Source organism: Taudactylus pleione, unplaced genomic scaffold (genome assembly GCF_031769625.1).
Source record: "Taudactylus pleione unplaced genomic scaffold, aTauple2 ptg000370l, whole genome shotgun sequence".
NCBI classification, from domain to species: Eukaryota; Metazoa; Chordata; class Amphibia; order Anura; family Myobatrachidae; genus Taudactylus; species Taudactylus pleione.
In genome coordinates this window covers 4,463,128-4,487,011 of record NW_028284771.1, presented here as the reverse complement: position 1 = coordinate 4,487,011, position 23,884 = coordinate 4,463,128, and the positions used below count along the sequence as shown (strand labels likewise).

The window sequence follows — 23,884 nt, the reverse complement described above, 5'->3', positions numbered from 1 at the left end:
ACAGCCATTAAACACGATATACAGTCAGGTGCATAAATATTGGGACATTGACAGAATTTTCATATTTTGGCCTCTATTCACCACCACAATGGCTTTGAAATGAAACAAACACGATGTGCTTTAACTGCAGACTTTCAGATATAATTTGAAGGGAATTACATCCAAATCAGGTGAACAGTGTAGGAATTACAACGGTTTCTATATGTGCCTCCCACTTTTTAAGGGGCCAAAAGTAATGGGACAAACTAAACAATCCTAAATTTAACTTTCACTTTTTAATACTTAGTTGCAAATCCTTTGCAGGCAATTACAGCCTGAAGTCTGGAACGCATAGACATCACCAGATGCTGGGTTTCATCCCTGGTGATGCTCTGCCAGGCCTCTACTGCAAATGTCTTCAGTTCCTGCTTGTTCTTGGGGCATTTTCCCTTCAGTTTTGTCTTCATCAAGTGAAATGCATGCTCAATCGGATTCAGGTCAGGGGATTGACTTGGCCATTGCATAACATTCCACTTTTTAGCCTTAAAAAACTCTTTGGTTGCTTTGGCAGTATGCTTCGGGTCATTGTCCATCAGCACTGTGAAGCGCCGTCCAATGAGTTCTGAAGCATTTGACTGAATATGAGCATATAATATTACCCGAAACACTTCAGAATTCATTCTGCTGCTTTTGTCAGCAATAAATACACATCATCAATAAATACAAGGGAACCAGTTCCATTGGCAGCCATACATGCCCACGCCATGACACTACCACCACCATGCTTCACTGATGAGGTGGTATATTTTGGATCATGAGCAGTTCCTTTCGTTCTCCATACTCTTCTCTTCCCATCACTTTGGTACAAGTTGATCTTTGTCTCATCTGTCCATAGGATGTTGTTCCAGAACTGTAATGGGTTTTTTAGATGTTGTTTGGCAAACTCTAATCTGGTCTTCCTGTTTTTGAGGCTCACCAATGGTTTACATCTTGTGGTGAACCCTCTATATTCACTCTTGTGAAGTCTTCTCTTGATTGTTGACTTTGACACATATACACCTACCTCCTGGAGAGCGTTCTTGATTTGGCCAACTGTTGTGAAGGGGTTTTTCTTCACCAGAGAAATAATTCTTCTGTCATCCACCACAGTTTTTTTCCATGGTCTTCCGGGTCTTTTGGTGTTGCTGAGCTCTCCGGTGCGTTCTTTCTTTTTAAGAATGTTCCAAACAGTTGATTTGGCCAAACCTAATGTTTTTGCTGTCTCTCTGATGGGTTTGTTTTGATTTTTCAGCTTAATGATGGCTTGCTTCACTGATAGTGACAGCTCTTTGGATCTCATATTGAGAGTCGACAGCAACTGATTCCAAATGCAAATGTCACACCTAGAATCAACTCCAGACCTTTTACCTGCTTAATTGATAATGAAATAATGAGGGAATAGCCCACACCTGTCCATGAAATAGCTTTTGAGTTGATAGTCCTATTACTTTTGGCCCCTTAAAAAGTGGGAGGCACATATAGAAACCGTTGTAATTCCTAGACCGTTCACCTGATTTGGATGTAATTACCCACAAATTAAATCTGAAAGTCTGCAGTTAAAGCACATCTTGTTTGTTTCATTTCAAAGCCATTGTGGTGGTGAATAGAGGCCAAAATATGAAAATTCTGTCAATGTCCCAATATTTATGCTCCTGACTGTATATCTTGTTTAATGGCTGTGTTTCAACCTACAGTACATATGAAAATAATGATCATTATCACCTGTTTGGTATCATTGGTTAATTATACACCTGACTATAATCCTACAAGATCCCTGACTTTGTGCAAGTGTACCTAGAAAAATTGATGCTGTTTTGAAGGCAAAGGGTGGTAACACCAAATATTCATCTGATTTAGATTTCTCTTCTGTTCATTCACTTTGCATTTTGTTAATTGATAAAAATAAACTATTAACACTTCTATTTTTTAAAGCATTTTCTTTTAATTTCTTACTTTGCATTATTTATTCCCACACCTGCCTAAAACTCTTGCACAGTACTGTATATACATACATAGAATCTGTTTTTTTCTAATTGTAAGTCTATATTTACTTACATAACATAATGCATTTTGGCACTGCATTAGGACAAGGCTAAGAGCTCCCCTAGTGCTCCAGCTTCACAGACTCCAGGGAAAACTCCAGATTCTTCAAAGGTAATGATAATAAATATGCTCATAACACGCTGACATTGCTGCACTATCTGCAAAAGCCTCACTTGTACTCATGTGCTACAAGTAAGATGTAAATAGCTGTATAATGCAATTACAGCTTCCACTTCATCTACACAGTGCGGAGACCTAACAATATGATAGATACTACATATATCACTTTTTGAATAATATCCATCATGCCCTGATGGTAGTGAGGTTCTGGTTGTAGGGAATTGGTAGGCTAGTAATAACGTAATATATAGTCCATGCCTTTGTGTGTAAATGTAATTTAGCAAATCCTCCTTTTAATCTAGAATAGTGCAGTAAATCCAGCTATGTGGGACACAGGTCCATCCCAGTCTTACTCATTATACCTGAGTAAAGCTATGGGGGAGTTTTAATAAAGCTTGGAGAGAGATACAATTGTGAGGTAAAGCACCGACCAATCAGCTCCTAACTGTCATTTTTCAAACACAGCCTGTAAAGTGACAGTTGGGTGCTGACTGGTTGGTGGTTTAACCCTCACAATTTTAACTCTCTCCAAACTTTATTAAATCTCCCCCTTTATCTTGATTGGACGCCTATGATCAGCCATAGGGTCATTATATTAAATCTATACACCTGTTTGCATTACTTAAAGCGCAACGGAATATGCTGCGCTATCTAAGAAACTGTTAATAAATAAATACTGACAAGTTGTGTGTGTGTATGTATGTATATATATATATATATGTATGTGTGTGTGTATGTATATGTATATATATATATATATATATATATATGAGATGCTCAGACAAAGGGGCGTTGCACACAATCCCTAAAAATTGGGACACTCTTAATTACACAGGTTTCGGGGCTGGCTCCAGTGGAGAATAAAAAACCTGTTTGAAAGCTATAAAAGTATCCTTTTAACCTCAGTCTGAGTATGTTTCAAACTTTGACTCATACAAGTTCATATTAAATCCATAGTCCTTTTTTTAAAATTACCATATATATTTGTCAGCCCTCTCTGTTTGCATGCAAGGGCGTAACTAGAACTTTGGGGGCCACATAGATCTTAAAAGCCCCCCCAGAGGTAACACACACACACATACATTGCCTACACACATACATTGCCTACACACATTCATGTTATTCCACACAGAGCCCATTCAGGTTATGCCACACAGTAGAACCCCTTATACACATTATACCACGCAGTAGTAGTGCCCCTTATACATCATGCCACACAGTAATGCCCCTTACACTACGCAGTAATGCCTATTACACATTATACCACAGAGTAATACTGTTTACAGATTAGGGCATGTCGTAGTAGTGCCCCATATAACACATTATACATTATACCCCCCCACAGTAACTCACCTTCCCGTGTCCCTCCAGCAGCTTCTCGCCTCGCTCTGTATGCCATCAGCAGCAAGCAGGTGTGGATTTGGTGCCGGGCCGCCAACTAAATACAGCTGACGTACCGGTAGACATGGACAGACGGCGTCGGCACAGTTTGAAAATTGCGCTGGTTGCGGGCCAATTGGAGCTCTCAGAGAAGCAGCCAATCTGGAGCCACCATTGCTGATTGGCTGCCGATTCGCGAGCTCTGATTGCCTCGTGACCAGCGGTGCTGTCTCTGCATGTCTGACGGCCAGCGTGCCAGCTGTATTCAGCTAGCGGAACGGCACCAAATCAACACAGCTGACACCCAAGCCCCCCTCGGCAGCCCTGACTGGACCGGTCCACCTTATGTGCGTGACTGGGTGCAGGGGGAGCGGCAGGCCACAGGGGCAGATTGGACACCATAGCAGCTGCACCCATTGCAACCACAGTAGTTGTGCCACTGTTTGCATGAATGTTCTCAAAAAGTGGGATCCTTTTCAGGATCAATGGAATAGGGTTTTAGGCGAAGACAGTGTAAACAAATAAAGGCTGCAGGTGTACTTCAGGGTCCAGTCTTCAACCCGGGCAACGTTGGGTATCCCAGCTAGTTGTTAATATATATTTAATCATGGATCATAGGCTCCTTGCATTTAGTTATTACCTGGAGCCCTAATGAAGCCTACAGAGGGGTCTATGGCTTGTGTGCAGGCACAGCCCATGTTTTCTCATACATCTAGCCTCCTTGCGTGCTAAACAGCCTTCTAGCGCCAAGCGTCTTTGTACTGCCAAAAGCATCTTATTTGCACAGTGATGCAAATAGATAGATCAAGCAGCTTCTGCTGATTAAAATGATATGCGAGTGACTGCTGGTGTATCTGCATACGAAATGATACGTTACAGTGTCAGCGGCTGTAACACTGTAATGTTTTGTATGCAGATGCACTCGCAGATGCACACCGAACATAGGCATGCTGCATATCATTTTATTCAGCAGAAGCTGCGTGTGCTAAATGTTCGCATTGTTGTGCGAATAAGAAGCATTTGAAGGTAAAAAGTTGCACGAGAAGATGCTCAGCGCTACTGAGTCACACGGAGCTCTCCCGCGACTTTCAGTGCACGGAGGATAGATGTATGTGGGAACATCTGTATATTGAAATAATCATATATTCATCTCATGGGGGTATTTAACAAAATACTGTGTTGAAGTGAAACCAGGGTGATTGGCACTATATGCTTGGTTAAGAATCAGGGAGAGGGTTTATTCAGCACCCAGGTGGTCAAGGGAACATTTCTTCAGAACTTGAAATCTGCCACTATAAGTGTAATCACACTGGTATGTGCTGAAATTGATCCTAAAGGCACCTACTGCAGAATGTGTTTCTGGGCAATAAGGGTCAATCACAAACTGGCCCACAATGCTTCCTTATGTGTGAAAGTGCATCTACTTGTCGGCCAATCACATTTCAAGGTACATGGCCATTGCAAACAGTCAATAAAGCAATTTGCACCTACTTTTGTGGGTTAGTGGATGCTCTAGAAATTAAACCTGAGAATAATGGGACATCAGGACTGTCTATGCGTTACCTTTGTGTGTTTTACAGCCCTTTTGCTCTGTGCTCTCCCACTAAGCAGAGGACGTCCCTGTATATATAATTTCTGCACTAAGTGCAACAGTAAATCGGCATTTAGTAAGAAGCGATCTTTCCTTTGGCCGATAGATACTTCTGCACCTGCTCACTAGCTGTCGTCTTAGCATGAAAATCCTTGTATTCTCTCCATACTAGACACATGTAGTCACAAAACCACATGTGCACTGCGGTTGTACAACGTGTGGTTTGTAAATGACCCTTAAATTACACATTAAACTATGTAACCTAATGCTTTCTATTTTAGTGTAATTTAACCTGTTGTTGTTTTGTTCCAGTCCACAGGTCAGAGCGCCGCTGTAAAACCTAGTGCCCAAAAGACCAGCAAAAGTTAGGTGAGTAGAAGCGGTACTAGTGTCTGAGATAACTGGGGTGACACAGCCCCTGCAGTAATTGGCATTGTTATATTATGTTTGGGTCACAGAATAATTAGCTGTGATGTGTATACCTATATTCAGTATTTTGTACTCATACTATATTCAAAGCGACATAAATGTGTCATGTTGGATCTGTCATATTAATGAATGTTCTATGAATGTTTCTGCTAATTCAAAGTGGCTCTCAACACAAGAAAACAGCCACGATAGAGACACACTGATGTCTATGCGGTGTCACGCCACATTTATAGCAGTGATCTAAGTGGCAGAGCACAGCAACATATATTTGTATTAATCTTATTGTGTGTGTGTGTGGCATTCAGTCAATAACAGCCGTAAAGTCCAGTGATGAGACTAGGAACCATATTGATTATTTTCTGGCCTTAGGATCATTACACACAACACTGAGAGTGAATCCTGTATCTGTAACAGGAAATCCCTGTGACCTCATCCTGTGAATTTCCATGCATGGTACAAGTGTTCCTGGTATATGCATGCAAAGCAATACTAATACTAAGCCCCATGCAAAGCACATCTCATAGTAATTGTTTTCATTAAAATTTTATCTATTAGCGCTCAAAAATACTATTAAGAGTTTCATTTGTTTAAAGGTTTCCTTCCGGTTATTTGAAAACAAAACAAAAACTAATGGTGCAGAAAAAAGGGACCGTAGTTTGATCAGGAGTAATCTGACAACTAATCTACCGCCTGATGCCCAGAGGGGCAGGGTTCAAATCCGCATCAAATTTGTTTATTTTTAATTCACTATTTCTAGCAGAAAAGGAGTTCTGTCACTAACATATTTCCCTCCACATGTGCGGGTATAGTGTGAAAAGGAGGATTAAGAAACAGAATGGTTCTTTGCATTGCTGGCAACATATGTTGCAATACTGTAGCCAGTTGTCTTATGCCTGAATATATCAGCATTTGTTTGGCTCAAAAACACCCAATGTTCATTGATAATCCAAATGGTTATAGACTATGGGGTCTATTTACTAAGCTTCAGCTCCTAACTGCCATTATTCAAACACAGCCTGTGACATGGCAGTTAGGAGCTGATTGGCTGGTACCTTATCACCGTTCACTTTATCTCCTAACAAAGCTTAGTAAATAGACCCCTGTATGTTGGCAAATGCGGCTGGAAGATGAATGCTTTCAGACTAGGTCATCTTCCAGTCTCATTACCAGGTCCCAGTGATGCCAAATACGATCCCAGCTATTCAGACATGATGCTAGATCTCATCCAGTTTAGCTACAAATCTGTGACTGAATTGGACACCGATTCCGGTTAGCCGAGCAGGATCTCCTCTGTCTGTTTGGCTTATCACTAATGTTGCAAGCTGCTGGCTGAGTCTCTTTGGAAATAGATGTATAATGCAGCAATAGCTGGAGTATTGGTTGCATCTTACTAGGCTTCAATTATTTAACACTTCTCCTGTTTCTCTTTGCTCTTAGATCCATGTACAGTCTCCGTTGCACTTGCCTAAGAACTGCTTGGGAAGAACAAAGTTTGATACAAGCACACGGCTTCCGTATCAGTCCCTTTCCCTAGACCCTGATGTGTTTATGGAAGCGCTTGGTTGGGTTTTATTTTCCTGCAAAATCTATTTTTTTCGGTTCTTTTTCTTCAATTCTCAAGGGGCGAAGCTTCTCTAGTTATAATGAAATGTTGTATGTAAGTAATAAAGTAAAGCCTGCAACCTTTGCACATATTTTCCATGTAGTCGGAGTGCCTGAGAACCTCTATGGTTACCGAGAACTGTGTGTAAATTACTATATTGATAAGAGATTTTTACCTTTTGTGTATACAAAGAACATTTGGTCAGGATATTGTTTCGGTGTTGCAAGTGCTGTGTGTTGATCGCTAATGTTATATAGGGTTAGCAGAAGAACGGGTTCTCTGTTTACAAGAACTGTGCCTTTTCTACGTCTCAATCCCTTGTTCTTCTTGTACATGAAACCTTCTGGCTTCCCCAGCATGGACTGGCCTCTACAATTTTGCATATACAAGTCCTATTTTTACAGAAGAGCGTTGCACTGAGTCCCACCCAAATAAGATCACACTCATTGGTTTAGTATGGATATGATATTGACTGCTATGCAAAGTTTAATATTTTTTTCCAGGGTACTGGATGTATCTCAGTCAGAACACGTATGTGTGTGAAGAAATGATATTGTCTAAGTGATATAAGGGCTGTTTTGCTTTGAACTTATAATTGTTGAACACTATGGGAAATAAACATTACGCTACAACACTGGTCCTTTGATTATTTCTTTATTATGCATGAATGAAAGTAGTTAGTTAAAAATATTGATACAGTGTTCAGGTTTATACATACATGTGTAGAAGTGATCTCTAAGTGAGAATTCAATTGGGTTTTTTGGGGACGCTCTAAGTAATGGGCGCCCGACGGAGCAATTCAATTGTTGCTCTGATCGGGTGCAAGAGCCACTGGGGCCAACATTTCTGCTCGCAGCCTCCTGTTCTGGCAAGTAGAAATGTGTGAAAAGTCCATGCTTTCGGCGTCCAAACCAGGACTTACGGGTTTTGCCTCATTACGCGGCTAAATGCGGTGCTTTTGGGTGCGACACTGGGCGCCCAAAATGATTGAATTGCTCCGTCGGGCGACCATTAATTATCTACGCCCCAAAAACAATTGAATCTCCCCTTAAGTACCTGAATTCTACGTTTTTACTTTATTTTTTTAAATAGCTTCTTCCAGGATTAATCTAGTATGTAGGCCAAAGGAAGACTACACGTGGCTTTCTGACTAATGTGGAGCTACAAGTCCCAGCATGTCCTGTAAGGCCTAGGACTTGTAGGCCCACGACCACTTCATAACCATAAGCTAAGTTTTTAAAGTACACTAAAAGGCCAAAAGAACAGGGACGCCAGAACATTACACCAATATATTCTTGTTGAACATCCCATTCCAAAACCGTGGTCATTACTATGGAGTTGGTTCCTCCTTTGCTATTGTTATCAGCCTACACTCCTCTGGGAAGGCTTTGCACTAGATAATGGAACAGGACTGCAGAGATTTGCATCCATTCAGCCACCAGAGCATTAATGGGGTCTGGCACTGATGGCAGGTGATAAGGAGGTGTTGGATGATGTTGTGCAGGCCGGTCTCAGTTCTCAATATCAAACCCAGCAAACTATTTATTTTTTTTGAAGGCTCCCGCTGTGTGTGCACAGTGGGCATTGTCATGCTGAAATAAGAAAGGGCCTTTAGTAAATTGTTGCCATAAAGTTGGAAGCACCCCGTTCTCTAGAAAGAATCATTGTATGCTGTAGCATTAAGATTCTTTAGAACTAAAGTGTCCAGGCCAAACCATGAAAAATAAACCCAGCCCAATATTTCCCTCCACCACCAAACTATAACGGTACACATTCAGGCAGAAAGGGTTCTCCTGATTGTCCCCCAAACAAATATTCATCCGTCACGGAGAATTGTGATTTTGTATTTTGAAAGAACACATTTCCACTTCTCCAGAGACCGATGGCACTGTGCCTTCACAGCTAATGTTTGCATTGTGCATGGTGATCTGAGCTTATGGGGTATATTCAATTGGCCGTGAGGTTTTGCGAGGAAAAAACCTTGTGCCCCTCGCGGCCAATTTCGAAATCCCGCGGGTATGCGCGCTCCCGATACCCGTGGGATTCAATTAAAAAACCGTGTGCGTGGGGTTTTCATCACTGAAAACCACGCGCCGCGTAAATTTGATTTTTTTTCTACTTTCCTGTCCGGGACTCCGCGGCTCCCGGCGGCCTCCCCTCTCTCTTCTTACTGGAGAGGGGGCTGCTGGGAGTCCCGGGGGCTGATGGGAGGAGCAAGGGCTGCTGGGAGATGTAGTTATCCCAGCGCCCATTTCGGGGGGGCCACACACACCGCACAGGGGGTCACACACACACTCATGCACTCATACACACACACCACACAGTCACTCATACACACTTACATACAGCACACACACTGACATACTCACCGCTGCTGCAGAAGAGCCGGCTCCCGACGCTGGATGCAGAAGAAGATGAGAAGACAGCGCTTCGGAAGGTGAGTAATTAAGGACTAATTAAGCTAATTGGATACTTTCAATTGCTTAATTAGTCCTTTGGGGAGGGGGGAGGTTGTCAGAGCAAGTACATGTGATTTTTCCTAAGGACATTGATTTCTGGAAAAATCACGCTTGCTCAGGAGGTGCGCAAAAAAAACTCCCGGCGCGTGTTTTTAAAAAAAACACGCACCTAATAGAATAGCAAAAAACACGCACCTGCAGGAAATACCTCGCAGGTGCGGGTTTTGGGCTTTTCTCGCAGCCTATTGAATATGCCCCTATGTGTGGCAGATTGGAACTCTATAGTTACCCCGTTTTACTTTGGCTAGAAGGGTGTCTGGAACAGCACACTGCAGCCAGGATCGCTGCTGCAGCAGTCAGAGCGTCCTTTAGAAGCACCAGACAGACACCCTGCAGCCTGTACAGCCAATCGGAGAGTCCACAGGATGCCCTGGTCAGTGCTGCACTTACCGGCTCTGCCTCCTCTGCACGGCGTAATGACATCAGGTGCGTGACATCATGACGTTTGGAACTCTGGGCAGGCCAGCACAAGGCGCTTTCGTGCCCTATTACAGTGCTACTTTTAAGTATTATCCATTCTACTGCTATTGTTTGACTATGAAGGCTGTATTCTTGTTTTTATGCAACTCTTAGCAATGTGTGTGTTTCCCATTTCATTCACAAACTAGAAGGGGTGTCCACATACCTTTGGCCATATGTTTGTAGGTTAATTTGAAAAATAGGTCAGGCCCCTCATAATCAACCCAACTTAGAGGATTTTAACTTGACCTACATTGGGAGATCTAGTGGTGCAGAGACATCATGTATTTTGGAAAATTGACAAGGACAAACAGACACATTTTCTTATTCGTGAAACACAGACATGTTTTATTACTCTCATAGTTAATTAAAATGATCATTGTGTTTTGGTTAGATTCAGGTCACTTACAACGTTTCCATGGACTTAGTGCAAAGAAAGAGGCCACCAATTTTCAAATGAACATTTCTATGTATAGTTATAAGCAAACATTTCCAAAAATATTTTTTTATATTTCAATTAAGAATAGTATAGGCATTTGTAAAAACTAGCATTCAATACAATGCCTATTGTTTCTAGACTTAAAAAAATTAAAAAGGACCTATTTATGAAAAACACGGCTGTTAGTTTACTGGTATTCACTGTATTAAGCCATGTGTGTCTGCTCCTGAACTCATTCGGTTGTGGATTAAAAGATCTACACTATTTAGCAAGACAGTCAAAATATTGACACCAACTGGTAGATGGGTACAAAAGGTTGACATGATCAAACGGTCAACATTAGAATGGTCAACACGTGTTTTTTTATCTTATTCACCCTAACCATAAATCTCCAACCAATCTCACTATCACTGTTGACAACACCATTATCTCCCCTGTCCCCCAACTTCGCTGCTTGGGTGTTACCCTTGACTCCACCCTCCATATTCAATCTCTGGCTCAATCCTGTCTGTTCCAGCTACGCAACGTCGCTCGCATTAGGCCATTCCTCTCCCAGAATGCTACCAAACTGATTATTCATTCACTAATAATTTCGCGGCTCGACTACTGCAACCTTCTCCTTACTGGCCTCCCACGGTGCCATCTTGCTCCCCTCCAATCTGTTCTCAATGCTGCAGCTAGACTTATCTTCCTCTCCTGCCGTTCCACTTCCGCTGCTCCCTTCTGCCAAAACCTGCACTGGCTCCCATTCCCCTACAGAATCCTCTTCAAACGCCTCACCTTCACATACAAGGCCCTCTCTAACTCTACTGCTCCCTCCTGCCCACTCCGGTCTGCCAATAACCATTGCCTCTCCTCTACCCTGGTTACTTCATCTCATGCCCGTGCAGCCCCCCTTCACTGGAATGAGCTCCCTCACTCGATCAGGCTCTCTCCGACCTTGTAGAGCTGGAAACATGCACTGAAAACCCACCTGTTCATCAAAGCATACCCTTCCACCACATAACAGTGTCACCAGGTCGCTGTCCCTCCTGCCTCAGCCATCATTACCTTGCCTACTTCCTGTACTCAGGACACTCATGCCACGTTATCTGTCTGTATCCCCTAGATTGTAAGCTCCTAGGAGCAGGGTCCTCCTTCCTACTGTCTGGCAGCCCTCTTCTCAAGCACTTCAATGACAGCCTTCAGCTTCCCAGCTGTATTGTGTATGGAGAATTGTGTTGCTAATTGTTACTTGTGCTCTGTTTATATTTTGGTTACTGTATTGTAATGTAATGTGTACCCTATACTGTATGTACGGCGCTGCGGACCACTAAAAAAATTTAATAATAAACCTCCCCTTGTTCCCTAACCCTCCCTCCTGGTGACTAACCCTAAACGTCCCTTCTAGAGTCTAACCTTTCAGTAAGTGCCTAACAATAACCATCCCTTCTAGAGTCTGACCCTAATGCTACAGTAAGTGCCTAGCCCTAACAAAAAAAAAAAAAGTGCCATTTTTGTGTAGACCTTTTGTATCTGTCTATCTTCATCCATGTCGACCTTTTGCCTGTCTCCCTAGACACTGTCTATCCATTGACTGCCATCCAACTCATTCTCCAGGTACTGTACTCATAGCCTTACTTCATCCACTATGTGACTATGCATACTCAGGAGCCAAACACAGCCCTCCCAAGTGTCACTACATATCATTTGTCTTTCTACAAGTTGTAACCTAGGGACTGAATGTATAACATGACTGGATTTTATACTTTGTCTGTAACATTCGTACACAATGAATTAAAGAATAAAATGTAATGGCACAACAGTTTCCCGTCTTCTAACCAGACTAGCAGACCCGACCATAGGCATAAGCAAATGCCTAGGGGCATTCCAGGGCTCACGGGCCAGCAGCCAATAGGAGCCAATCACTGCTCGCCGCGTCATAGCCCCACCCACTCACGGCGTCTTGTATCAGACGCCGCTGAGTGGGAAAAGGCAGTACGGCGGCGGAGAGGCAGGAGTGAAGAACTCCCGAAGAGAGTCGCGTCAAGAGTTCTGGCGGCCGCGGTCAAGAAGGAAGCCAGGCGGAGAGGACTGCGGGGGTGGAAAGTAAAAGCTAACAAAGCTCCCCCCCGCAGCCTCTTCCAATGGAGCAGGTAGGCCATCCATGAGGCCTACCATATACCCCCTCCCTAGACAACCAGGGTTGTCGGGCACTAGGCGTGTGGGGGCACTGTCGGGCAATAGGCCCGTGGGCATATAGGCGGGCGCAAGGCCCAGGCTACATAGGGGGCATTAGGCCCTAGAGGGCGTTATTAGCCTATTAGGTGTAAGTGACCTGGGTACTAGGCCCAGGTCACTATTGAATAAAGTAGGCCGGCACTAGGCCTGTGGCCATAAGGAGGGCCACCTGTTTTTTTTTTTTTGTGTGTTTTTTTACTGAGGGGCTGTTCAGCTCCATATGGGTAGTTGGTAGGGGGCAACAGTAAAAATTTTGCCTAGGGCACCAAATGGGCTAGGGCCGGATCTGCAGACTAGCCTTGGACTGTGTAATGCTTAAAAGTGAAAATATGTGTGTGTCAAAAATTTTTTATTTAATAAAGAACATTATATTGGCTCTGTTTACCTACCCTCCATTGTTCTAGCAGTTTCTAGGAATTACATTTCCAATGTAGGTAGAAGTAAATTTTGGGCTGTAATTACACACATTGCATGCCTGAACTGCCAAGAATTCACTCAGAATAAATAAAACATTATTTAAGGCAACAGCTGTCATCCGCTGACTGGATTTCTTGTGTTAACTTCTGGGTGAGCTGACCAAATTGAAAGGCGCCCCAATTTGGTCTGGATATCTTGCGACCGTATATTAGAAAATTTCAGGATTTGGCGTATCTCAAAATCTGAAATTATCACATTTAAATGTATGGTTATGTTTTTTAATAAAATTCTCTTTTTAGGGCAACATACAGCTCTGTTTCCAGCAACATTCATTTTATGCAGGTCCACACTATATAAAAATATATCTACACACAACAAAGTAATTCATGAAAAAGTACTTTAGGCTAACAAGCATCCTGTCATCAGGGCAATATATTTTTGTTTTATTATTATAATCATCATTATTATTTTTAGCATGCAGGGCTGCTTTTGCATGTAATGAACGGGATACTTAAAGGATGGTGGCACTTAGAATACCGGCACCGGAATCCCGAAGGTAAGTAGGTCTTAGGGTTATGCACTAAGAAGGAGGGTTAGGTTTAGGCACTGGGGAGGGAAGGAGGGTTAAGGAGAGGGGGAGGGTTAGGATACCTACCAACAGCTGTCGGTATCCTAACCCTGTCGGGATGCCGGATTCGGGATTTTGACCACCGGGGTCCCATACCCAACCCTAATGAACAAATATTGGGCAGCTTTATTGTTTTTGTTTTTACACTGACATTTAGGGGCATATCCAATTAGCCGCGGGGTTTCACCTGCGGCTAATTATCGGGCTAAAGTCCCACGACGCGGGGATTAGCTATTCAATAAAATAGCGTATTCCCCCGCGTCAAAAAAACAGGACTTGCACACGAGAACTGCGGAATCAGTGTGTTGTTCACGCTCGCGCGAGACCGAATAGGGCAGCCTCACGCGGATTTTACCTCGCACCTACATGAGGTGCGAGGTAAAGCCTGACAGCGGGACTCGCGGACACACGCGCGTGGAGTTCCCGCTAATTGAATCCTGACCTGCGCGATAATTAGCCGCAGTCTAATTGGATATGCCCCTTAGAATTAAACTGGAATGCACGCACCCACCCCTTCCCAAATCTCTCAGCACGTTTTATATATGTCCTACCAGCAATGCAACATGGTTCTGATTTGCTCCTAACTTTGCATAAAACCCTTAATCCTTACATATAGAAACAATCCTGTTCCCTATACTCTATTATTCTCCAGCCAAATTTTAACAAAATTTTTATCCATCCATCTAATGTTCTCTTCTATAGTCTCTTTTGCTTGTTGAACACACCGGAGTTGAGAACCATTTTCCTTCAACAAATCAAAAAATTCTGTCACCTGATAAAACAAAAGCACAAAAGTGAGATAACACAGCATGTGAAGCAGGCAAACTAAGCAGTGTGGGAATAAATCTAATGTATTTAGTGGATATAAGTGATAATTTTTATTAGCCTGCTTGTCTGTGTGTTCCAGTTTATTTTGTAGTGTGCAGAGATAGAACAACCTCACAGCAGCACAAAGCATTTCAGAGTATGAGTGGCTGTTCTCACAGGATTTCACTCGTAAAAATGATGTACAAATCAATCATATCATTTATAAACTGAAAATCGAATGGAACAATAATTAATCAGATTTCTTCTTCAGGGTCCATAGGACTCCACAGGGAGACAATGGGTGTAGGTGGTACTTGGGAGGACCAGACACCAACAGCAAAGCTTTTTTCTATCCCAGGATGCGTCGGTCCTTCCCCCTATACCCCGATCACAACCTGAAGGCAACTCAGTTTCATTGGTGTCCGGCAGGAGCTGGATCACCATTAGACAGTGGGGCTGCTGTTAAGCAGACCAAGTTTTATTTTTAGGATTTATTTTAATTTTTCATACAGAGCAGCAGCTCTGGACGTCTGCACTACTGCTCCATCACCCTCTGCGGTGCCGCGACTCCAGCTCTCGCGTAGGTACTCTCAGCGGGGCTCATCCGACCCCAGACTGCAGCCGGAACTCAAGGGGACAGGTAAGGCGCGTCCCTGCTTGCAGGGACTCGTGTCTATGTGCAGTCTTACCTATGGTCTCAAACGACAGACCTGAGGCGTTGATGTGGATACCGTTTCGTCTAGACCACCAGGGTATAACCTATACTGGTGCAGGGGACAGCTAAGGCCAGGAACCTGGTGGTTGATGTCAGCATAGGGGAGAACGCCCTCTCCCTGCGGCTCCTCCCCCAGCTCAGGGCGCTATTCCACTGTGGTCTTGCCGCACCTGAGCTGCTGCTGCTCCTCCCTCGCCCTGGGCCTTGGGGCCCGGTACACTGATGTCTCTGGGGGCCCCACCTTCTCACCACCACCCCCGATCCCGCACATCCCTCCCCTGCATGTGTGATATGTGAAGCATGAGAATGTTACCTGAAAGTTATGCCAGCCTTTAAATAAAGTAAAAATACACCTTGACTTACCACACTGTCTGTCACTAACGATGCAGGCTGCAGCTCTTGTCTGCAGTCTCTTGCAAGGTCTTCTTGATGACAGTGCTGTGAATGCCTCAGGGGTAGGAGGGATGGTGTCTGCAGCTGCATCCTCAGTCCTTAGCCCCTCATCACCTTCCTCAAGATCAGCCTCTCATCACCATCCTCAGCCCAGAAGCCCCCTTCACCTTCCTCTGTCCCTAGCCCCCATTACCTTTCTCTGCCCCCAACCCCTATCACCTTTCTCTGCCCAAATAATCTTCCTCTACCCCTTTACCTTTCTCCATCCCCAGCCCCATCACATTCCTCTGCCCCCAGCCCGTGTCACCTTCTACCCCCAGCACCTTCATCTTCCTCTGCCCCCAGCCCCCATCACCTTCCTTTGCTCCCAGCCCATGTCACATTCTGTCCCCAGCCCCCATCACCTTCCTATGCCCCTTCATCTTTCTCTATCCCCAGCTCCCATCACCTTCCGCTGCCCCCAGACCCTATCAGCTTCCTACTTCCGTCCTCAGCACCTATGGCTTTATGCTGCCGCGTTGCTCAACTAAAGGTCAGACCCGGCCTGGGCCGCAGCTAAGCCACCCGGGAGAGCTCAGTGCTGCCAGGGCCAGGCTACAGGGGACTAGGGGCTGGGCAGCAGCTATGGGTCCTGGTGGCTGTGGCCCGCCGGCTGGAGCAAAGACCGCTGTCCGCGGACCCGTTTTGTTATACAGCGCTATTTGCTACCAGCCATTGCGGTCTGTGTAGTTGAATTTAGTTCAAAGAAGAAGGGAAGATTCTGCACAGAACATATTCCAACATATAACATAGACCAACATTATTGCATTTTATATATGATATATAGTATATCGTCGTTGGTGGTGCTCCCATAGCCCAGATTGATACATGATTATATTGAAAAGAAGAAAAAGAAGGGCTCTTTGCTGGGGCACACTTAAACATAAATCTCAATAAAATATAACTTTTAATACATACGCAAATAAAATCAAGGATCCTCGGACAACACATGTAGACAAGACAAATATACATATAACCAAAATTAAAAAGTAAAACAAAATTAAATCACAGGTGTTTCTCAATTATCCACCTATGCTATAAATGGCAACATATTATTATATTACTTGCATTCCTCCTACAATATTATAGTTTTCTGTATATAGTATCAAAAACAGATTTTCTTGGCGGATTTGTATCACAGTTACACCTAGTATCTCAGTTGTATATATAATGGTCAATTGTTATGCTTTATAAAAATAAGCAGATGTTGGCCCTTACTAGGTCATATGCCACTCTGTTTCGGTCCTTTCTCCTGTGTGTGTTTAACCTAGAGCACCTGCTATTCTCTAGTGGTCTCCCATCTAATTACTGACCAAGCCCAACACTGCATAGCTTCCAAGATCAGACGAGACTGAGCATATCCGGTGTGGTATGGTTGTAGGTTTTTGTATTACACAGGTGAGTAAAGGTGTCCAGAAGCATAGATTGCCTAGTGGAACAAAGTAAGGATTGTATTTCTACTATTGATTCAATAATATTTGCAAAGTCTCTGTTGCATAAAGTCAGTATCGGGACAGTTGAATTTAGTGCCCACTGCAGTTATATTGTATGCTCTGCATTGTATGTGACTTGTGCTAGCGCTGCTGTGTGTTTATTTTACTCAACTGTCAGCTTATACCTTTCCCTTTCTTTCATTATTATCCTGGAATATTGAGGTATAGGGGGTTCATTGTATCTCACATCTACCTATATTTGTGAGGGCTATCACATACTGTATATCTGTGTTGTGCACTACACTGTGCCATTTTGTACATATATCTGGGTTGCTGACTGCACTGTGCCAGATTGCAGACCTCACTCACTCTGACTCCCCCTCGGGAGAGAAGGAGCCACCATCTAAACTGAATATGCCTGCACTTGCGAGAGCTGTAAAATATATTCTTCAAATAGAAGAGGCAGAACTCACTCCTAAGGCAAAAGTCCCTTAGGAATTTATGCTACAGAAGGTAGTTTTGCCAGAGTTTCCTTACTCTGATCAGCTATCTGATCTTATGTGTGAAGCATGGAATATGCCAAGTAAAAGGTTTCAGCTACCTAAACGCATCATTTCCTTTTACCCTCCTCCAGCTACTGATTGCACTAAATGGGAAGTTCCCTCTGAAGTGGATTCCCATGTGACAAGCCTAGTTACGAACGCTACCATACCTATCCATACTGCAACCTCCTTAAAGGAGACTACAGGTAGAAGGACTGAAGCTTGCCTGGAATCTATATACTCTCTTACAGGAGCTATTACTCGTCCTGCCAGGGAGGCAAGAGCCATTGAGAGTTGAGCAGAGGCCGTAAAAGATACATTTCCCTCTGATGCTTCGAGGGAACAGCTGTCCTACTTATCTCACATTAGAGATGCAGCATCCTATTTAGGAGAGGCGGCTTTGGATACTGGTCTCCTAGCTTCAAAGGCATCTGTTACTTCCGTGGTAGTCCGCCGTATTGTTTGGCTTTGCACATGGAAGGCAGATTCGGACTCTAAAAGGGCTTTGGAGTCTCTGCCTTATTCTGGGAAGAACCTATTTGGCCCAGAATTGGATAAGATTGTGACTACCTTGACAGCTTCCAAAATGGCATTCTTGCCCTCTGCATCTACTACGAAGCCTTGGATGTCATCCTTTCGTCCCCAAGGAAAAGCTAAAGAGCAGTCCTTTCCATGGCAGTCGGCATCCACTAAGGCCTCCAAGCCTAGGACCAAACAGACCTGGGCTACTAGACGTCCACCTACCAAATCTGAAGACAAGCCTTCAGCCTGATGGGGCAGGAATCTCCCTGGGGGCTCCCAGGGTGGGAGGCAGACTTCTCATCTCAGACGCCTGGGTAAAAGAAGTGGTCTCCCACGGATATGCCCTCTCATTCCTGAGATGCGCGACCCCCCCCCCAGCAGTTCTGTTGCACAGGACCTCCATTAGACCCAAGCAAAGCCTTGCTCCTCCAGAAGGCCATTGAGTCCTTACTGCTCTCGGGGGTAATAATTCCGGTCCCCTCATCACAGTGAGGAAAGGGCTATTATTCTACCCTTTTCTTGGTTCAGAAGCCCAACCGGTCTAATCGGCCTATCCTCAACCTTAAGTTTCTGAACAAGTTTATCAGGGTGCCCAGGTTTCATATGGAAACCCTAGAGTCCGGGGACTTTATGGTGTCTCTGGACATTCAGGACGCTTACTTACATGTATCTATAGTGCTTTCTCATTAGCAGTATCTCCGGTTTGCTGTCCTACAGCAACATTCCCAATTTCAAGCACTGCCTTTTGGACTTTCTACATCTCCTCAGGTCTTTACCAAGATCATGGCAGCCTATCTTTGTCATCAGAGGATCAGACTGCTCCCATACTTGGATGATCTCTTGCTCTTAGCAAGCTCCCCAGAAATTCTTCACCGCCATCTACAAGTAACCATTGCCTTTCTACAAACGCATGGTTGGCTGATTCTCAAAGAATGGTACATCTGGGAGCCTTCCTGGACTCTCAGGCTCAGAGAATCTTCCTGACAGCAGACAAAATCTCTGTATTACAGCACTGAGTGCGCAGATTACTCCATAGTCACCGAGTGTCAATTCACTCTGCAATGCAGACCTTTGGATCTATGGTGTCCATCTTCGACATGGTGGAGTTCGCTCAGTTTCACTACAGGCCCCTACAACACCTGATCCTCTCCAGGTGGAATGGGCTACCCCATCTGCTCAGAAACCTTAATGAGGAAATTGTGGTTCCGGCCTTTCAAACACCAAACCTTTTGGCAGGTGAGGCCTCTTTGGATGTGGTCCGTGCTCTGAAGATCTACATGGATCGTACTAGTTCCAGCAGGAAATCGGACTCCCTCTTTGTCCTATATGGATTCCACAAGAAGGGATGGCAGCTAACAAAGACTCTTGCCAGATGGCTTCGCATGACTATCTCGCAGGCGTACACGCAGGCAAGTATTCAATTAGCAGCAGGGTTTACTCCACGACTAATTGCCTGCCAAAATCCCCACTGCGTGGGGAAAAGCAATTCAATAAAATAGCCTTTTTCCTGCGCCGAAAAATCGTGACTTACTCGCGGAAACACACTGATTCCATGTAAACTGTGGAATCAATGGGTTGTTTTTTTTTCCCCGCGGGAGCCTGATTTGGTGGCTTTTATGTGGACTTCACCTCGCACCTCCATGAGCTGCGAGAAAAAATCTGACTGCGTGGAATCCTCGCTAATTGAATAGGTCCGGCGCGGCAATATGCCCTGCGGACTGACCTTCCTGTGCCGGCTACAGTATCTGCTCATTCTACTCGCACTGTGTCTTGTGGGCAGCCCACTGTGGCGCGACTGCCGAACAACTATGCAAGGCGGCCACCTGGTCTTCTGTCCACACCTTTCTTAGGTTCTATGCCTTTGATACATTTGCCTCTCAGGATGCTTCCTTCAGACTTTGCTGTTGGTGTCTGGTCATTCAAGTACCCTCTACACCCCATTGTCTCCCTGTGGACACTATAGACTTGGAAGAAAGAGTTAACAAGGGTAAGTTTTTAAAAAAACTTTGCTAGGCATTCTAGGACTCTTTAGCTGTTGTGGAACTATAAATTCCAGCATGCCCTCCTTTCTCTAAGACTTGTAGTTTCATAAGACCTGGATAATTACAGGTTGCCTATTCCTGCTTTTATTATTTTAGAATAGATAAGTGGCGTGACATACTGTAGGGCTCTATTTATTAACATTATTTTTACTAAAATAAAGTGATAAAGGGTGTTTTCACACCCTTTTCACATTATTTTAGTATCACCTATAGTTATTACAGGGCAATTGGAGTAGAATACGAAAAAATTCTACTCCAACTCCTAAGTATCACTTATTTTTAGTAAGCAGATCGCATTTCCCATAATTGTAATGGGAAATGTGATCCGACCAAAGTTACTAAAAATAAATTGTAAAAAAATACCGGGGAAAGCCCTGTGATAATAACGCCACCTGGAGGTGGCGTTATCCAGGGTCTCCCCCGGTTACTGGGCTCCTACTCTGCTCTAAAAGGCAGAGCAGAGCCCGGAGCTGGTCCCAGTGATCAGCTGTGTGGTCTAAACAGACCGCAAGCTGATCACTGCAAAAAAAAAAAAAAGTTAAAATAAAATAATTTACTTACCTTACTCCATGGACCGGTGATCGGGGCTCCGGTGATGACTCCCCTCCGGTCAGCTGGTCTCCCATGGTGCACTGGGGCCCGGTCATCAGGTGATCGGGTCCCAGTGCAGTATGGGACATCAGCTGACCGGAGGCATGGAAGATATCGCCGGAGCACCGATGACTGCAGGTAAGTGCTATTAAGGGAGGGGGGGTCGCGGGGGGGTCCGCGATCGTGGGGGGTGGGGCTTAGTGCCGGGGGGGGGGTAGCAGCGGTGGCCGGTCGGCGCATGTGCGGGCACTTTGTCACGGTATTTTTTGCAAAAATACCGTGACTAGTGGCGGGGGGGATTTGCAGGGACAGAGCTTTATCGCAAGCTCTGTCCCTGCAAGGGATTTGTTTTAAATCCCTGTGATATTGCCTGAATTCGCAATGCGAATTCAGTCGATAATATCACACTACAATCTGCATTAAATATGCGGATTGTAGTAAATAGAGCCCTAATTGTGTAAACTAGAGTGAAATTCTTATTTTTGTCTGCGTCTCTACTCTCTGACAGGAGTAGTCATCAATAATCCTTCATTACTGCGACACACCTCCTTCATGCCAGAAAGTGAACTTCATGTTTGTTGATGTTGATACCCTGTCTGCACAGTACTTACAGCTTCTCTGCTTCATATCTCTCTACCGCCATCACTCCCACAAACTCCCCACCTTTCCCCGTCCTGACTAATACACCATCTCTCTCACAATAGAGGTTTTCTTTTTCTCATTAAAATATATGAATCCACATTTAGCACAATTATTAAAATAATAAAATGTTTTAATATATTATTTGTCAGAAACTACTGCTTATGCATTCTAAGAAAAATTGCCACTGCTATTATAAAATACTAGCCTATGTACCCGGATAGACCTTAGATATTTACTGTTTCCATTTTCATCTCACCACTCCAGTAATACATTAATCTTTCAGCTCTATAGTAATGCATCACTGCTATAGTAAGACATTACCCTCCCTCAAATGTGTACTAACACATTCCACTCCCTCACCAGTGTTGTAACATTTTCAACATTCCCCTCCCTCACCTGTGTAAAACTATAATCCCTCACCCACACCTGTAGTAACATATTCCCCTCCCTCACCTCTGGAGTAACACATTCCCCCGTTAATTCTCTCTAATAACACATTACCCCCGCTAACATTTCCCTCCCTCGCCCCGTAGTAACACATTTGACATTCTCCTCTCTCACCTGCATAGTATCACATTTCCCTCCCTCACCTGTGTAGTAATACATTCCCCTCCCTCACTTCTATAGTAACACATTCCCCTCTCACTGCTGTTGTAACACATTTTCTTCTCTCACCTCTGTAGTAACACATTCCATTCCCTCACTATTTAAATAGGGGAGGAGCTACACCAAATGCCAGTGATGTTAGGCAGCATTTGGAATGACATTTGGAGTTTGAGGGGCCTATTCATCATAACTAAAGTTTCCCAGGCGGTAATTAGGTTTAGAACTCGCATGGAGTTCTACCTAATTACCGGAGGAATTCATCATTCCTCCTCCCTATAACTATCTATTCCGAAAAGCTGTCATTTTTACGATGACAGCTTTTCGGGAAATAGATAGTTATCCCTCTCTACACTAACTTATCGCAGCTGGAAGCAGTGCTGCGCATGCGCTGTTACATCTGTAAAACCACCGCATTCGCAGCACTGCCTACAAATGCGGTAAGTTTCTGTGTCCCCCCCCCCAACCCCCCTTACCCCGTCCCAGCACTTACCTCCGGCTCCATCTGCTATGCGGTCATGTGGTCTCCCAGCAGAGCACACTACTGTTTAGAAAAAAAAATATATATATTTTTTTTTCTAAACTTTATTGTGTTCTGCAGGTAGAAGACATGACCGCATAGCAGACTGAGCCAGAGGACGCACCAGAGCGCCGGAGGGAGACGTCAGGGACCTGTCCAGCTGTAAGCAGGTAACTACATCAAATTCTGAAAATACATAATTTCCATATCCCCATACTAATGTATGGGCAGTGTGGAAATTAACGCAGGGGGACTTAGCAAGGAGATATTAGTGTTATCTCCTTGCTAAGTGTCATCATGAATACTAAAATAACGTTAATTAAGGAAAATGTCCTTAAAAACTTTATTTTAGTGTTAATGAATAGGTCCCTGAATTCTGAACTGTGATGCAGCCACGATGGGTCAGGCAGGACATTGCACAGGGGGAGGAAGCATTTTAGCCCTTTTCACTCCCTTAGGAGTAGAATTTCAAAAAATCCCTTCTTAGTGGGCACCTGCGTCATGGAGGGAATATACTCCCAGATTTTCATGTTTCTAGGTCCAGGGGTCTGGGCTGGGCGTTGATGAGTTAGTGGGTCAGTAAGTCAGGACATTTGGTTTTATTATAAAATATAAGTCTTGTAGTTTTATATGGCCACAACATTTAGCGGAGATTTCTAATACCCTTACATTCCACATAAGGGTGAATGATCCCATATTTTTGGTCAGAAATGCTATCTGAACAAAAATATATGTAAGCAAATCTCTGTCTAATATATTGAGCTTATAATTATTGAAAACAAAAATATGTATGAATCAAATTAAAATTAAAGTTGTGTTGCTTAATTTTCAGTTGAATTTTGCACCAAATCTTCCTACTTCACTGAGCGAAGCCTCGCTGCACTGCATTTTGTGCTTTTTGATCTTTTAAATCTCATTCTGTGGATTCACACTTGCATCACGCCCCTCCCATCATCATGACACTACCACATTCATCCCCACTCTCACTAACATAATCACATATGCCTCAAGATCAGCAAATACATCTTCTGAAATACTCTGTGCTGTGGGTACCATTCAGATGATCTAATGGTCTTTTGATTGTACTATTCACACCCATTTTATAGCTGGAAGCAGGGCCGTTTCTAGGGGCGGGCGACCCGTGCAATCGCACGGGGCGCCTCCACCCT

The 23,884-nt window shown here is 44.0% G+C and overlaps 2 protein-coding genes across 7 annotated transcripts in view; one reads left to right on the top strand and one right to left on the bottom strand.

Annotated features, from left to right (window-relative positions):
- CAST (calpastatin) overlaps positions 1–7,818 on the top strand; it is a 222,994-nt gene extending 215,176 nt beyond the window's left edge. For all 6 annotated transcript variants that reach the window (XM_088444664.1, XM_088444666.1, XM_088444665.1 and 3 more), the window contains 3 exons: positions 2,104–2,172; positions 5,465–5,521; positions 7,019–7,818. In XM_088444664.1, coding sequence (XP_088300790.1) covers positions 2,104–2,172; positions 5,465–5,521 — 126 coding nt within the window. In that variant the 3' untranslated portion in view covers positions 7,019–7,818. The remainder of the gene's footprint in view (positions 1–2,103; positions 2,173–5,464; positions 5,522–7,018) is intronic.
- A 2,680-nt stretch (positions 7,819–10,498) lies between these two features.
- Positions 10,499–23,884, bottom strand: part of LOC148508357 (endoplasmic reticulum aminopeptidase 1-like) — a 57,163-nt gene continuing 43,777 nt past the window's right edge. Inside the window, exon 19 of the mRNA XM_088444663.1 lies at positions 10,499–14,638. Coding sequence (XP_088300789.1) covers positions 14,498–14,638 — 141 coding nt within the window. The 3' untranslated portion in view covers positions 10,499–14,497. The remainder of the gene's footprint in view (positions 14,639–23,884) is intronic.